Source organism: Ptychodera flava, chromosome 17, assembly GCF_041260155.1.
Source record: "Ptychodera flava strain L36383 chromosome 17, AS_Pfla_20210202, whole genome shotgun sequence".
Lineage (NCBI taxonomy): Eukaryota > Metazoa > Hemichordata > Enteropneusta > Ptychoderidae > Ptychodera > Ptychodera flava.
This window is the reverse complement of record NC_091944.1, coordinates 14,573,219-14,590,856: the sequence shown is the minus strand read 5'-3', so window position 1 is coordinate 14,590,856 and position 17,638 is coordinate 14,573,219. Positions and strand designations below refer to the sequence as shown.

The 17,638-nt window shown below is 38.3% G+C and overlaps 1 protein-coding gene across 6 annotated transcripts in view; it reads right to left on the bottom strand.

Moving 5' to 3' along the window:
* Positions 1-5,090: 5,090 nt before the first annotated feature.
* Positions 5,091-17,638, bottom strand: part of LOC139115537 (trichohyalin-like) — a 39,031-nt gene continuing 26,483 nt past the window's right edge. For 5 of the 6 annotated variants that reach the window (XM_070677705.1, XM_070677702.1, XM_070677708.1 and 2 more), the window contains one exon: positions 5,091-7,664. In XM_070677705.1, the coding sequence (XP_070533806.1) occupies positions 6,345-7,598 (1,254 nt within the window). In that variant the 5' untranslated portion in view covers positions 7,599-7,664 and the 3' untranslated portion in view covers positions 5,091-6,344. Of the gene's footprint in view, positions 7,665-13,983; positions 14,260-17,638 lie in introns of those variants that run through there. The other variant, XM_070677707.1, reaches the window with a different exon arrangement.

Genomic DNA, 17,638 nt, shown 5'->3' with positions numbered 1-17,638 from the left:
TTGTTGTTGTTATGACTCGTAAAAAAATTGCTGTAGTGCATTTTTGTCTTTTGATATTTTTAGAATTGTAGTACCTCTGGTAATTTGACCCATTTTGAGGCGAAATAAACCATAACTATTATAATTATAAAAGAATGAAATAATAATGCTAACATATAATGCAAACAAAATGAAACAATAAAAATGTAAATATAACAAAAATGCAAACAAAATGAAAGAAATTAAAATGTAAACATGATATAATAAAAATGCAAACAAAATGAAAATATGAATAAAAATGAATAAAATATAAATGCAAACAAAATGAAAGAATGAAATATAAATGTAAAATGAAAGAATGAAAAATGTAAACATAATATAATAAAAATGCAAACAAAATGAAAGAAAGAAACACAAATATAAACATAATATAAGAAAAATGCAAACAAAATGAGAAAACGAAATAAAAATGCAAACATAATGGAAGAATGAAATAAAAATGTAATCAATGAAATAAAAATGTAAACATAATATAATAAAAATGCAAACAAAATATACATTTGATTAAAAATGTAAATAGCGAAAAATTACATCAAAATGAAATAATTTTATCACAAGTGTTTTGTGGCACTAATCTTACCCCATAGCTTGTGGCGTTTAATTTTACAACGATTATTGCAATTGAACAGCCCTCTGACTGATAAGAACAAACATAATGGAAGAACACGATTTAAACTGCTTGCACTAATCACTTTTCACTGTCAGTTGGTCAATCGTAATTCTTGCTGGGACCACAAGGGACTCGTACTCCTTGTTTATTTGTGTCTGTGTTTGTTTGTGTGTATGTGTTTGTGTTTGTTTATTTGTTATTTTAATAAACAGTGAAAAGCTGTTTTGTAAATATTTGTCAATGAAGATCAGTTTATTTATTTACTTGTTTGTTTGTTTGTTTGTTGATATGTATTTCCGATGGTTAGGGTTAGGGTTTGGCTTAAAGTTCCATTAGCTGTATCTTCTGGCGATTTTTTCGTTAGTTTTGATTGAAATGATCACTGACTCATGTTGAATAGCCTGTCGAATAACAGAGAATCGCGTATTATTCGGAGTTGCTTGCCCAACAACTAAATAACATGTGATTTTACAACGAAAATTACAATTTTTGTCCGGACAGAAATACAAACTCTGTTGACACACGGATTGCAAGGTAGGCATTCTTCTGCACCTGCGCGAGCCACTTACAGCAATTTCAAAATAAATAATATTCATTACTTATGCCCGGTACTTACGTCGTAGTCCACTGTCCGAGCACGTTGCGTAACCTGATGTCTGGCAATCCACGACGCAATGTTGTTTTGATCCCGCAATAAACGTGAACTTGTACATCTCGCGTGATTGCGGCGTCACCATCTCTACGTTCTCCCAAGCACGCTGAGCATGCCAGACGTCAACAAACTAACTTGGAAGGGCAACACGTTCGAACAAAAATTAGCAGTTTTATGTGGCTATAACATCACTAAATCATGTTTCTTTCTTCGTAAAACAAAATTTTGCGACAAATATGAGCCTCCAACATGGAATTTTCCGAGGTTAAAATGGTCAAAAGTTACAAATAATGGCCCTTTAAGTTACGGTTAGGGTTAGAGTTGTATCACCCCAATATGTAATAATTAACCCAATATGTAATACTAACCCAATATGTAATAACACTTAACCCAATATGTAATACTAACCCAATATGTAATAACACTTAACCCAATATGTAATAAAACTAAACTTGGGATATAATACTAAGCAAAATAATACAAAAAATGCCTAACAACCATCAACACGTCCCTGTGTAGCCAAAACACTTCAAAACTTTAGATAAAAGTGGAGACAATTATTTAGATCAATAAACTTGCAAAAAAGCTAAGAACGCCCAGGTACCCTAATCAAGCCGTCGTCGAGCATTTAAATTTTAATTTTAATTGTTCCTTAATTTTCATACAGCGGAAAATACCTGAAAACACACACATTTCTTATAATCATTTAGCAGTACGGAAAGAAAAGTTTCACCATTATTGCTAGTTCCTGACCTTACAACAATCAGAAAATGACAGCAATGGTTCAAATTTTTCGCTTGTTTGTTTACATGCAGAACGCTTATGGCTGTCAACATTCATAAACCAAACACAATTTATGGTAAATATGAAAGAGACTACCGATATATTAATATGATGTGTAATATCACAACATTATGGGCAAATACACGGGAATATTATCCAGACATAAATGTTTCAACAGATTAATAAAGAGAAGAAACTATACATGATAGCTCTGAAAGGCTGAAGTGACCAACTTCGATTGAATGATAATACTGGCCTTTCGTTTATAAGGCTTACTTCATGGGGTAGAAAGAAATATTCATTTATCTATTTTTGGTATTCTCTCAAAATATGTGCCCCCACACAATATTTTTTGGGTTAACTAAATATGTAATTAATGATCTATTTTGGATAAACTAAATATGTAATAAACCTTCCATGTAATTAAGTTCCCCAAGGAGAATGCATGAAAGATTTATTACATATTGGGTTAACCCAATATGTAATAAAGTCCACTAAGGAGAATGCATTGAAATTTTATTACATATTGGGTTAACCCAATAAGTAATAAAGTCCCCATAGAGAATGCATGACGTTTTCTTACATATTGGGTTAACCCAATATGTAATAAAGTCCCCATTGAGAATGCATGGAAGGTTTATTACATATTGGGTTAACCCAATATGTAATAAAGTCCCCATAGAGAATGCATTGACGTTTTATTACATATTGGGTTAACCCAATATGTAATAAAGTCCCCATAGAGAATGCATTGACGTTTTATTATATATTGGGTTAACCCAATATGTAATAAAGTCCCCATAGAGAATGCATTGACGTTTTATTACATATTGGGTTAACCCAATATGTAATAAAGTCCCCATAGAGAATGCATTGACGTTTTATTACATATTGGGTTAACCCAATATGTAATAAAGTCCCCATAGAGAATGCATGGAAATTTTATTACATTTATTACATTACGATTTCCTAATTACATTTCATGAAGAAAAACTACATTGCATTAGACTTTAAGTGATCACCATGCATGATACAGATGACAAAGTGTTTACGTAAAACACCACAGACTCCGGCGGATGACTGGCTACTGGATTTTTTATCGATGGAATGAAACCGAGTTTACTTGGTTCACAATAAAGTTTTGAAGTTGAACTAACTTATGCAAATGTTACAGCTCTTCAAATGTTATATAAAAATTAAACTCAACAAATAAAATGGAAATATAAAAGCTGGCATTTATATTATTGCCACTAGTACTCTATGTTCATTGGTTATTCTATGTTCTGCAGAACGTTTCATTTTGTCGTATTGCACTCATTGTTTGCAGACACATTTGTTGGCTTTCGCATGCCAAAATTATTTTAGTCGTCTCAGGCGCGAAACAGCCAGACTTAAGCTTACCACAGTGTATCTTCAGTATATCAACTTCACGGTCTCTATCCATTCCATAGTACTTCATTAATTAATGTTATGTACTTTGAAAACATACTCCATTGATATGTCACAAGCACTTGAAGGTTGAGAATTTAATTTGAAGATTGTGAAGAAATGTCCCGAGGATTGGACTTTGAAGTGATTTTGTATGCGAATGTACGTATTTGGCTAAATGCTATTACGTACTAGGCTAGGATTATATATTGGTTAGAATTTTATTACCTATTCGTTTTGTATTACAATTTGCATCGAATATTATTACTTATTGGGTGAAATGTTCTTACATGGTTAGTATTACATATTGGGTAAAAAAAACACAAAAAAATTTTGAAAAATTATCAAATTTTAGAAATGCAGCAGGTTGTGAAGGGGCGTGATCATGGTTGCTATGCATATTTTAGTCTTATTTTGGTCAGTATTATATCCCAAAGTCATTTTTTATTACATATAGGGTTAAGTGTTATTACATATTGGGTTAGTATTACATATTGGGTTAAGTGTTATTACATATTGGGTTAGTATTACATATTGGGTTAAGTGTTATTACATATTGGGTTAGTATTACATATTGGGTTAAGTGTTATTACATATTGGGTTAGTATTACATATTGGGTTAATTATTACATATTGGGGTGATACAAGGGTTAGGGTTAGGGTTAGGGTTAGACTTATTCACTCCCTCTTATAAACAAACAAAAACACATACACACAAACAAACATAGACACAAATAAACAAGGAGTACTAGTCCCCTGTGCTGGGACATTGACAGAACTCCTTAGCGAATACCACAGCTTGGCCTGTGCACAGGTGCTTGCAGCATTGCTTTGATAGTCGATCGGAGGCCCAGGAAGTGTGAGAGGCGGAAGGCCGCCTCCTAGCTTTACAGTTTCGAAGTTATTTTCCTTCAATATTTGCCACGTTGTTCATCTGATGTGACTACTTGCCATTGCTAGTGGCATGACCACTTGCCGCCGCACTCGAAGTGTATACACTCAAGACTCTGATGTACAATGTGACCTTGAATGCACCATTTCAAGGTATTAAAAAGAGCGATTGCTGTGCTGGGACACATGTTCAAACAGAGCAATGACCAAAACCAAAACAATATCAAACAAACGACAGGTTCCGCACTTTTATTTTTTGTAAAACGGGGTTTCAGTTATGCCTTCAAATTAACATCGAACATTCAACCCGCTTCTTGTTAATTTGCCAGTGACACTAAATCCGTGATCCAAGGACTGAAACCGGGGACTCGATGACACGAGAGCTTAGATAAGTGACTGCGAGAACAAGTTTAGCTACTGTATAGGGCTAGATGGCGTTTAATGTTACATTTGGAATATTCATGTAGATATATGAATAATAGTAAAATTGTCAAAAGATCGATGACTCGATCAATTGCCGGTCAATTAGCTGACACATGTCACCAAATACAAAATTGATGAAGTACATCATGCATGACCCTAACTTGTCAGTTTCAGCGTACATTAAAACAGCTTGCAGACAGACAGACAGAAACGAAGGAAATAATCAATCACTTTCAAAGTGAAAAATGAAACTTTAATAATGAGTTTTCAATTATATTATCGAGACTTTATTTATTATTACACATAATGTTTCCAATACGTATGTATGAGGGTTTCCGCACGTGTGGCTTGGATTTTGAATCCAATGTACCGGGTTCAATCGACGGAACGAATTCTGTGAAAACGTTCAAAATACGCTTGTGAAGATCTGTTGCAACCTGCCGGGAGGGCGATCCTCTCTGCCAGGGTACTACGTACCGAATACAGGGAGCGCCCTCTAGCGACGATGGATATTACCAAATGTTTATGCAGAATACAGGCTTCTAGGAGATGAAGACCAACACAACAGACCGTACATACTGTCTGTCAACATGTTCTCTTGAAAACGATATCATTGTAAATAATACGTGCACTAATAAATAGATATTGCTACATGAAATCAGGTCTATTTGATGAAAATGTTCGTTGTAAGTCACCGCACGGGTCCCATTTACGTCAAAAGTTTCCTCAATCGGATTCCTCATGGCCTTCTTGAAAGTTCAGCAGCAAGGTTACATACATATACTATATCTGTGATTTCAGAAATTTTGATTACCGGTGTGTTGATATGATAATATACAATAATTTGGGCACGTTGAGTGTACCCGACTCACAACACGAAATTGAAAGTTCAACATTTCAAAAATTCTGCTCGAAGCCACGGTGCATTTTACCTATTATCGTAATTTCTGTTCGGGGAAATTCTTAATGAAATAACACTTTCATATGATGTAATCACATGTTTATTCAACCATTATACCAAAATCCTCTTCAGGATGGTATTCTAATACTTGTAATGTTAGACATTATGGTGAATAATAAGATTTGTGGAGCAATCTGTCAGTACTCTGTAACTGTTACTAAAACTAAAGCATGACTGTCCGTTACCTTTGTGGCTCAAAATTTTGTAACGACCTGCATCTGTGGTATTACGCGTGACTCTGGGAATAGTTAAAAAATGAATATTTTTGCAGTTTCTTTTTACTTTAGCAACAAAGCATCATTGATTTTTAGAATTGTATACTTTTTCATGCACGACTCAGTTTGAGATTCCCCTTCTTTTACATCAATCGTGTTTAAATTATCTGATGGTCTGTTGCTTAGTAAGATCAAGGAGAACGCCAAGATGGCGACAGAAACATCACATTTGCAAATTATGAAAGCAACGTTGCAAGCGCCCGTGGCCCAGTCAACCTACTGCAGACATCTGAGGTCTAATCTAACGATGCGGCATTGAGCGCACACTGACGGAATAAAATGTTACATGTGGCCTATTTCACCAAATCTCGTTTCTTTGTAAGCAACATGGTTTTCCTGGTTCATTTCAAATCTTCTCCTTTTCGGAATGTAACCAGTTTCTTCTAAGTTCAACAAAAACGCCCTCATTTTGGATTCATGTCTTTCCTGTTCCTCTTTTGTTTCCGCGAGCCGAAGTTGCCTCGTCTCTTCAAATCTCCACTTACTGGTGTAATAATTTGCATTTTCGTCTTCCTGTCGGCCGAGCAACCGTGAAGTACCATCTTGTTTACCGTCGACACCTTGGATTCGAGCCATCTGGTTGGCGAATTCCTTGTCAAAGTCTTGTAAATTACGAATGTCTTCTTCCAGTTTTTCCCTGTCCTGTGAATGTTGGAAGCACGACTCAGACTGCGTTGGCGTTGATGATTTTGATTTTGAACCCCGTTTCGTGTTTCCGCCATATTTCAGCATAAGAGCCCTCTTCTGCTTTTCCATTGCTTCCGTGATGTCTGGCCACCTTTCTTCAATAGGTTTATTGAACTGTTCCCTCAATCTACTCCGTACCTCTTGAACAGTAGGTCCCGTCTTTGACATGTAATGTTCTGTAAGTCTGTCAAACGCGCTTTTCGGTCGCCTTTCTGGGCTTGTGCCACGATCTCGGGCCGAATGTAGATTCCGCGTGTTCCTGTGTGGTGGCGCTGTTTTAACTCTGTTGTGTTTGGACGACCGATCGGAAGAGTGGTCCGGTCTTGGGGTGAACATAGAGTGACTTGAATAGCGACGCTCGCGTTGACTTTGATGTTGCTGCTGATGACCAAAGTTGGCACTACTGTGCAGGCTCCACAATGATGTGGGTCTGAAAAACTGACCTCCATTTTCTCGCGCAGTATTTTGGACGCTATCAACAAGCCCGTTTGCACTTTCAGCCCGGCATTTTGGAATATCAGGGAATTTCCTTGGTGAGAGCACTGGGGAGCCGTTCAGCCCTCTCGCGCTTGCCGAGAAATCACGCGAGAACATCCGCTTCCTCATTTTCTCTTCCTCCTGCTCTTCGAACTGTTCCTCCATTTGCAGTTTTTCTTTCATCATCTGTGTAAGCATCATCTTCTGCTGCTTTTCAAACATTTTCTGTTTCTGTTCAAGGAGCCTGTTTTCCCGCATGTTGTTCAATCGAAGGTCTTCTGACAGTTCGCTTCTCTGCGGTGTGGCGCCCCCATTCGTCCATCTGTGGTATTCGCGAGTAGATCTCTCGGTTCTCTTCTGATTTGAGGCCATTGTCCTAACTTCGATGAGTGCTGTGAAACGGCAGAGCTTTACCCCTCGTTACTCATCCGCCATCCTCTGCAAAATAAAGAAAATGGAGTTTGGAAATGGTTTCTGTTATTCGTCCTCATAACGCACTATTTGCCTTTGGAACAGATTCTCAGAGGTCGCCCTGAAATCTTAGAAATCCAAACAGGTTTTAATACTGTTTCTGGGACTCATTTAGAAACGTGGAGGGATTGTGTAGCTTTCAATGTGCTGTTTATTTTGAAAATCGTAGGGGTGTCACTTTTCCCAATTGTAGAGTTAACACAGAGTATTGCGAAATAAAAAAAAACTTGAATCCGTCAATTGCAAAGCTGCCCTGATTTTGAATTTTGAACTTGAATATTAAATAGATTACTTTAAACGTTCCTCGAGCAAAGTAAGAGCAGAAGTTTTTCTACAGGGTCACACTCGGCCATTCAAGGAATTGGACAAAATGAAAGTGATATCTCTTGACCACTCCTGGACAGTTTTTGATACCAATGGTAGCAATCGAAGCATAGCGTTTAAAATGTAGCGTTTGTTCAAAGTACATCGGTCGGTGTAAATCGTCCAAGAGGACGTGTATTCGTTTTGAGAGAGAGAGAGAGAGAGAGAGAGAGAGAGAGAGAGAGAGAGAGAGAGAGATCTCTTAACACGTGACTGAGGCTGTAAACAAAACAATGTTTTGATAGTGTCAAAATGAAATGAGTTTCATAAAGCATTTTCGCGTGCCTTAAAAAACAAATGAGCCTTTGGGTGACACACAACGTTCACATAATCACGCCGAAGCCACATTGAATTTTCCTCACTGAGCCGAGTACATTTTCATTCATTTAATTAAGTACATTTTAACGAAATTAGAATATAATCGTAAATCTAACGCCAAACCGATTAAATGGTTTCCTCTGATAGGTTTCTGCTTAAAATCGGTAGCAATTGTCGTATGTTCCATTAAAGTTTATTCCCAGTGGATATAAATAATTTAATAATTAGTAAGAAGATAATGCATTAAAGTATACGGTAACCAAAGTTGCACGACACAAATCATTTATTTTAGAATTATAGAGTTAACTTAATATCGTTTATTTGATTTAAAACTACTATTGTTAATTTTTGAAGTGGACTGTGCAAAAAGTGGATATTTTCGATGGTTATTATTTCTTAATGGAAGATGGTAATTTCGGTCGCTAATTGAGAACGCAGCTCAGAATCGATTATTGGTAGAATTTTGCTGGAGAAAAAGTAATTGAGGTCACCCTTGTGGATGAGGTTGTTTAATTTGTAAGGTAGATTGCCCACAGGTACCATACCAATGCGGTAATAATAGTTCACGTCATTACGTTCCACAAATAATGTGGCTTTTGCTCAACAAACCTATTTTGTTCCTGTTACATGGATTTTTTCCGTCGAGGTGTCTTTTGGTATGTGCACTTTCCTTAAATTTGAAGATAAAAACATCAATCACGAACGAAGTATTACATTCTTAAACTTGTCGCTTGCAGGTTTACTGCTTTGCTCTGCGAAAGACAACATTTCATGAGAGTCTGCAAAGAAATCAAAGCTTTCAATCAAACACAAACACTGAGTCGTAACACTGAGGAGGTATGACGAAATCGAAAGCTAATTTGCGTGACAACATGACGGCTTAGATCGGCAGCTGTTTAGTTCAATTTGTCTAACCTTAAAGTTGCAAAATCACAAGATGGATGGGCACTTATCCTGCATTTGGATGTGATGATATTTTCCGATTCCTTTGGCTGAATATTCTACTTTAAGATTTGCACTTTACGATATAACGCACCAAGAAGAGCCAACTTTATTAGTCCCCACGGACACCGTCCGGGGGGACTTATAGGTTTGGTCGTGTCCGTGCGTGTGTGCGTGCGTGCGTGCGTCCGTCCGTGCGTGCGTCCGTCCGTTCACGCAGATATCTCAGAGATGCCCGAAGCGATTTCATTCAAACTTGGTACAAGGATTACTTCATATGTCATACAGATGCACGTCGATTTGTTTTGTGATACGATCCAATATGGCTGCCAGGCGGCCATTTTATTACGATTTTTTCATGTACAGAGCCATAATTCAGGCATGTTTCAACTGATTTTATTCAAAGTTGGTACAAGGACATTGACCAATGTCATAGATATGCACATCAATTCTTTTTGTGATACGATCCAATATGGCCGCCGTGCGGCCATTTTGTTACGATTTTTTCATGTACAGAGCCATAACTCAGGCATATCTCAACCGATTATATTCAAACTTGGTACAAGGACATTGACCTATGTCATACATATGCACATCAATTTGTTTTGTGATACGATCCAATATGGCCGCCAGGCGGCCATTTTATTACGATTTTTTCATGTACAGAGCCATAACTCAGGCATGTTTCTACAGATTTTATTCAAAGTTGGTACAAGGACATTGACCAATGTCATAGCTATGCACATCAATTTGTTTTGTGATACGATCCAATATGGCCGCCGTGCGGCCATTTTGTTACGATTTTTTCATGTACAGAGCCATAACTCAGGCATATCTCAACCAATTTTATTCAAAGTTGGTACAAGGACATCAACCTATGTCATACACATGCACATTGACTTGTTGTGTGATACGATCCAATATGGCCGCCGTGTGGCCATTTTATTACGTTTTTTCATGTCCAGAACCATACTCAGACACGTATCAAGCAAATTTATTCAAAGTTGGTACAAGGAGATTGACCAATGTCATACATATGCATGTTAATTTGTTTTGTGATACGATCCAATATGACTGCTGTGCGGCCATTTTGTTATGATTTTTTCATGTACAAAGCCATAACTCAGGCATATTTCAACCAATTTAATCAAAGTTGGTACAAGGACATTGACCTACCGTATTTCATACATATGCACATTGATTTGTTTTGTGATTCGATCCATTATGGCCACCATGTGGCCATTTTATTACGATTTTTTCATGTCCTGAACTACAACTCAGACATGTATCAAACGAATTTATTCAAAAGTATTTTTATCACAGACCTAATTAATGAAGAGGACTCTATCCTCTCTGAGGACCTGTAATCAAAGCACCCATTAACAAGTGGGGACTGTGTCATCAACGATGACTTGTTTATGAAGACATGCATTATTTTTATGTTTAAAGTTGGCAGGAGCCGCCTAAGTTAGCTGGTTTCGTGACGATGACAGAGCTGCTTGTACATTGTTCCCAATCAAGTGAGCATGAACAACGCACGACCAAGTCTTTTCATGAGGGCAGTTGCTATGAGCATGATGCTATTAATGATGAGCTATTTCGACGGTCATTAGCCTGCTGGCCCGTGGGTTTTTTCTCCGTTTGTAAGGTCCCTATGTACGAGTTTTGACATTCAAAAACATTCAAGCACACGACACTGCTGGACAGATTAGACTCAAATTTGATATGTGTCGCGGACACGTTTATGAAGCCTTGCTCAGTGTTTTCCGCTGCACTATACACGCAAATGCGCTAATTGATAGTACACAAGCATGATGTTCAGTACACCCGGTAAGGGGATAGAGCGATGGGACGTGCAAATGGACTGAGACAGTGGGTTCTCGGCCTGGGGTGCCAAATAATAGTCATGTAACATAGAATGCGCCTCGGGGACAGATATATTCGGACTCTCCATTTTTGCTATACTTTTCTTTGGCTACCACTTGTGGGAGAGTCATTTTGAAGCTCAGGGAGAAAATAAAATTTCACTTGCTTATTTTTGTGAAAATCAAAACTTTTAATTTTCCACACTAGAGCTGACACAGGGATGGCGGCCATTTTGAATGACTTTGTCAAGAATCTGTAATTATTTGGTAATTTGCTTCTCTTCTACCAAATTTTGCACGGAGGCCCCTGATTTGTATTCTGGATTTCGAAAGGGGATTATTTAAAGTTTGAGCAAAATTTATGTCTTTCAATTTCAACTTGAAGGCGCGTACTACCTGAAAGGGGAAAAACATCGTTTTGTCGTAACATTCCGACTCACTTGGCCAGTGAATGTTTGGTAACATGTACCTTCAATGGGACCAGAATTTTTTTGTTCATTGCAACTAATATTTTTTTTGTTTCATGGTTCAGTTTGCCGTGTTCTTGTTCAATGTTCACAAATTTTTGCTCGGTAACGAAGAATAATTTAGTTTTGATTTTTGTTGTGATTTTTTGTCTTATAAAAGCATCTGTTTTCTCATTCCCTTTGCTGAATATCCTGGCTTTAATCGATTTTTCAGTAAAGTATTACTTAAATCATTGCTCTACAACATATCAATGTATCTCTGGAATGGCAATTGTGAATTCGAGTCGAGTCTACTTATTGATTATCTACCGTTATGAAATATACCTAGCGACCAATCAGATTCTATTTCGATTTGCCAGACGAAAATAAATCACAGAGATAAAGACAATGACGGGCGTTTCACATACCGTTTTATTATTATTTGTTAACGGGGATGTTGACTCCGGCCTTCGTGTGCATATCATAGTAAAACACAATGGGTGTAAACGTTGTCCTTTTGTATGGATACGTGCTTCACACTAACCATGGTAGCCAGACTATGTTTAAACTGAGTCTGGTAAGATCAAAGCCACGGTTCAAGCCACGGTAAGATGTTACGTCATGCGACATGACAATCTTTTGATCGAGGCACCTTGGAGTCTATTCAAAAGTCGTAAAACTACAGCCCTCTTTGCGGCACTGGCTTTAACAAATTGCAAATTGAGTTTGCGCAATGTAGTTACGCGGATTCTAGAGTCGGGCTTGCGAGAATTCGAGAATTCGGAGCTCATCTCCGTCTATTTATTGCTGGGTGATCTTACTCAAGCTTTGAGCTCCCTATTACTGCATATATAATCAATAGATCGACCAAAATATAGGTAGTCCCTGCACCCACTGTCACATACCCACCAGAAGTAGCTATTTGACTGTGATTGAGATGCACTTGCTCCGATGACATTACCCCCAGCAACCTCAGACAAGTAACACCTGTAAAATGGGCTAGGTATCCTGAGAAAACAACCACCTGTAGTTTTCCGAAATGTCGCATCGATCAAAGCGACAATGGTCCTTACCGCAAAACAACCGACAACTTACATTCCAGGTCTCCGTGGTCGATCGTAACAACACTGACTATTAGCTACGGTGTCACGCCTATACATTTCGAGTAGTCTAAAAGCATAGCGTATAGGTCAAGCTAGGGAAAAATAAATTTGTCATTTTCATATTTTTTGGTAAAATCGCGGCAATGTGCTCTCTCGGTGAACAGGTAATATATGCCATGAAACGATGTAACAAAATGAACATGTGTGATTTCGAAAACGAGTTGGACGTGCTTGTGACATAAAACCCGACAACAACGACAAAGTACTCAGAATACTCCTAGGCCAGAGCGGGAACTGTTATCTCACAATTTTACATTATAGGCAATTTTACACAATTTTACATTATAGGCAATTTTACATTGACTTTCATGTACGATGGTGTGTATGATAGTTGTCCAGGTGTCAGTGAAGTCCTGTTAAAGTCGAAATATCCGTCAAATAACCTATAAAACGTGGTTATAAGCTTTGAAGCATCATCTGATATTGTTCGAGAGTAGGATATTTGTTATGGTCATATATAATTTCGAAGCAACATTTCCAGTAGACTATTAAAATTAGCTGAGGTAGCGTAATTCCGTTTGTCAGTCATGAACTTGTAAAAACTGTTTAAGCGAGCATTATAGTACCTGCCCCTTCCTACAGTCAAAGATGTGCTAAAAGACGGAACATTACAATTGAAACTTTAACACATTTCAGGGCCGTGACCAAATTGCAGAGGGGCAGAACCTAGCTTAGCTAGAATTTGGGTAATTTACATAAATTTACATATTGACAGTGTGGCTAATTCCAGAGGGGGCAGCTGCTCCCGCAGGCTACGGCCCTGCATTTAACGGAGATTTTCAAGTTGAAAGATCTATAAAATATCAAACGACCAGAAATTGTAATAGAAGAAATAAGAAGAAACAGATACTCAAAAGTTTCAAGTGCTTAAAACAAACACTCATTCCGTACACTGGCAACCTTTTGTGTTTACATGTTTTACGTTGTAAAATACACGTAAACGTGTCAGCGATTAATTTTAAACATCAGTACCTCAACAAACCTTCCTGTCGTTCGATGGTTACGGCTAAGTGCTGCGGTTCACCGCCCTGTGGAGTCACAGAGAAGCAAACTAATGTTTTATGAGTTACTTAACACACAATTTTCGTGAAATGGTAGTAATATTAGTGATACAAATTCGTCGTCTCCCCGGACACGATTTTTGATCTTAGCGGGAGGGATGGTGATTTGGCCAATGTTTAAAGCCTACCTGTTGGCAGCGATAACTTTGCGATCATCAGTCTTACTCGAACAGCCCTCCAAACAATTATACCGAGAAACGCAGTTACGTTTATCACGTTCCTTATATTTCAGTCCTGAACACGGTAGGTAGAGCACGGTGACTTTTTCCGCGAAGACGTCACAGGAACTAGATACTGGGGAGTGACACTGGAGTAAGTACATCCTTGGTCTCAGTGACAGGCCTGTGGTCGTGATGGTTAAAGTAGCTCGACCTTTTCAAATCGATAGACTGTTGATGGTATGAACTTGCAAGATAATAGGCCAATTAGCCCTAATCAGAATGAATGTTGAAGTTCAAACACGATTGTCTCCTTTTATCACATAATTGCCAGTTGATCCGCTAAACTGCCTGTCCTTCGGTTGTAACGACATAAATGGTTACTGCGTTACGCGTCCTCTGGGGTGTTGCTATCTCGTAAAGACCTGTTTACCCTTGTGAGAAGAATCGTGTCATTGATTGTTGGCATATGAATCTTTACAACGAAAGTAGAGGAAAACTCCGGAATGACCTAAACTGTCGAATTACGGCCAAAGGACACTTTCGTACTCTTCTTTCGTGCATCGTGGTAACCATGGACACTCAAAAATTGGAGGCTCTAATCGGTAACCATGGTATTGATCAGAAGGAATGTTAGGTGTGACGTCATAGCAGGTGTGATATGTAACTGTAGAGGTCGCCATGTTTTTCTCGAGGGTCTATGCTCAAAGCTACCAAATTCAGATTTTAAATTATTTAAAAGCCCGTATGTTGACCTGACCCGAATTTGCCATAGAACACTCGAGGCCTTGATGGTTCTTAAAAACACAGAGTAAGTATTAAACTCAAGTACACTGGTTATATGTGTGTAACATCTCTGGAGGGCTTTCACAATGTCCTTGTATAGATAGATGCTAAGTCGATAACGAGTGGAGAAAATATGAAAAGTTGGATTGTATCAAAGTTGAAGGACTCATCCTATTGTGTGCTTTTCGTGGCCAAGTTCAAAATGGTCCTTCTGCTATATAGTGATTTACGAGTACAGAGTGCTCGTCGTTGACAAACTGTGTCACCTACAAAGACCATACAAGCTTAAATAAGGGTTAGCTGTTTTGATTTTTTAAATGTTTGAATAAGTCCAATATTTATATATAAACTAGTGTTCTGCACAGTTATGGAATTTGTTTCGAGTGTTATCTTTTCCCACAAAACCACACCCAAGCCGTCAAAGTGTGGTGTTGATTTTTTAGAATAAAAAACGAGGGAACAAGTCAGCAGGATATATATTGCGCAGTTGAAATGTATCTATCTCGTTTGACGATGGCAAATTGACCAATCAACGTTTATCCTGTCAGAACAAAATTGACCAATCACGTCCATCTCCATGTAGCACGCAAAAGTAGCTATCCTACGATTCGGCGATATTGTTCCAATCTTCATACGCTGTTAGAAATTTGACTTTAATTCCTCACCTTGACATGAAATGAAGAAGCGGTCTTTCTGCCTTCATCTCTGAGCGAAGCATAAAAATCATACATTAGACTAACAATTTGAAAGTTTGACCGTATAAGGACTTCTGGTATTCGCGTCATTTTTTGACTCCTAAAGATGACGTACATGGAAACGTACGGACAAACAGACAACAAAGTCTGTCCTTGCAACAATGTGTTTTCAATGGAAACTACATGAAGTTAACCTAACTTACCATAAATAAACTTCGGTCTTACTTTCCTTCTGAAGTATGTATTATGTGTAACAGTTGTTTATTTGTTGTTGTTCAAAGTTTCTCCAGAATGATCTTTAACAAACTCTTTCGTCTCTGTATTTGTTGCCAATAATTTTTTACACCGATCTATCAAGACATTTGTGTCAATCTCATTAAAAAGATTAAATTTAGGGACAGGCTGCTGTCTTTCTTTTCCTGTTCGTTATCACTAGTTTTACGTCCTAGCTAGAAAACGCAAAAAAGAAATGCGTTTCAAAGACCCAGAACATCTCTCACGTTTGATTTGAATCAGATTGGTCGGCGTCAACTCGGCCGGGGATGGGGTACCCAATTTACAGTATTCTTTGTGTTTATTTGATTGATACTGTTCCGTGTACTGTCTTGGTCGCAACAAAGGGGATGTGACCGTAGCATGTCCTAAGATACCTGTGCTGCGTACGGTTGGACGCTTTCGCATCGCGTCGCCAGAACGGCGTCTTGCTCTAAGTGACACAAGGCAATTATCAGACATATGTCATCAGAATGTTTGAGCTCAGCTCTCGTAATGACATGAGACAGAGTTCAACGCTCCCTTAGTATCGGTTGTGAACAAACCACGGGAAACTGAGATCAACACAGAACTAAATAGTGTGTACAAAACACAACATTACTCAAAGCAAACTGAGAGCACATGGCAATCCTTACATCACACAACGATTGGGGGTATATCTAAAAGCAACATGATGAGACAGTAGCATTGTTGATCAGTAAAAGTCATGATAAAACCAAAACATAGGTCGTTAAAATGTGTGGGTTAAGATTTGAATTGAATCATTTTGCACCTACTCCCGATTACTTGATAGCCATTATAGACATGTATTTCAAAAAACCAACCGATTGATGAAGCGAAACAAGTTATTGCAGGACACTCCGCTGAACATTTCCCGACGTCAAACTTCGCATTACTAATATTACCACGGCACATAACCTAATCGTTTTCTACACTACACTACACTACACTACACTACACTACACTACACTACACTACACTACACTATATCTCCTTCACAACAACACACCACAGTGCAACACAACACTACACCACACTGACATGATCGCATCGGTAATTCATAACACACTCTAATACATCGATATAATCCTCCACCCTGTATTTACCGAATCGACACTGCCCAGAAGCGACCAAATATAGATATAACTAATCTTTACACAGGCACATCGTCCATTATGACATAAACGGTCTGACATATGGTCACGGAAGAGAACACTTTGTGTATTTCTGATTGTGAATACCTCCTATTTGACCAGCAAACACCGTGGATACATACAACAGCAACCGGTATAATAGTGAACTACTCGGCGGCGTCTGAAAACGGAAACCTGGTGTTCTCTATCACCCCTTGCCCTAAAGGCAGAGCTTTCTTGAGTACCTTGCCAGTAAAGGGATTAGATCAAACAATTCCAGTCTTTTACCGTTTGAACAAAGGGCAGTACTGTATGTCAACATGACTGTTCTATGCCGATGACAATTATGACTTTTTCGACCACTTTCCCACCACAGCGAGTGATGTGTAGTGAAGAGGCAGACAGGGTGTCAATAGGGGTATTTCGTATGAGTTTCTCTGCACTCAAACTCACGACAAAGAGAACATTGCACGACGAATTCCGAGGAGTAGGCCGTTGTGATGGCTGTGTTTACAGACTTTCCAGTAGCTTCAATTGAGAACTAGACACAGTGAGTGCTCGTTGAATCGGCCACGTCAGGAATGTCAAACCGTTTCAAAATCTGAAGAACGATTCGTTTTTTGTGCTTGCTTCGATACTACAAGCGTTACAACCGACCGAATAAACGCCTTCCTGAAACATTTCAAGGAGACATTCCAGACTTTGCCCCTTTCTCAGCGTCGTTTCTTTGTACCACAC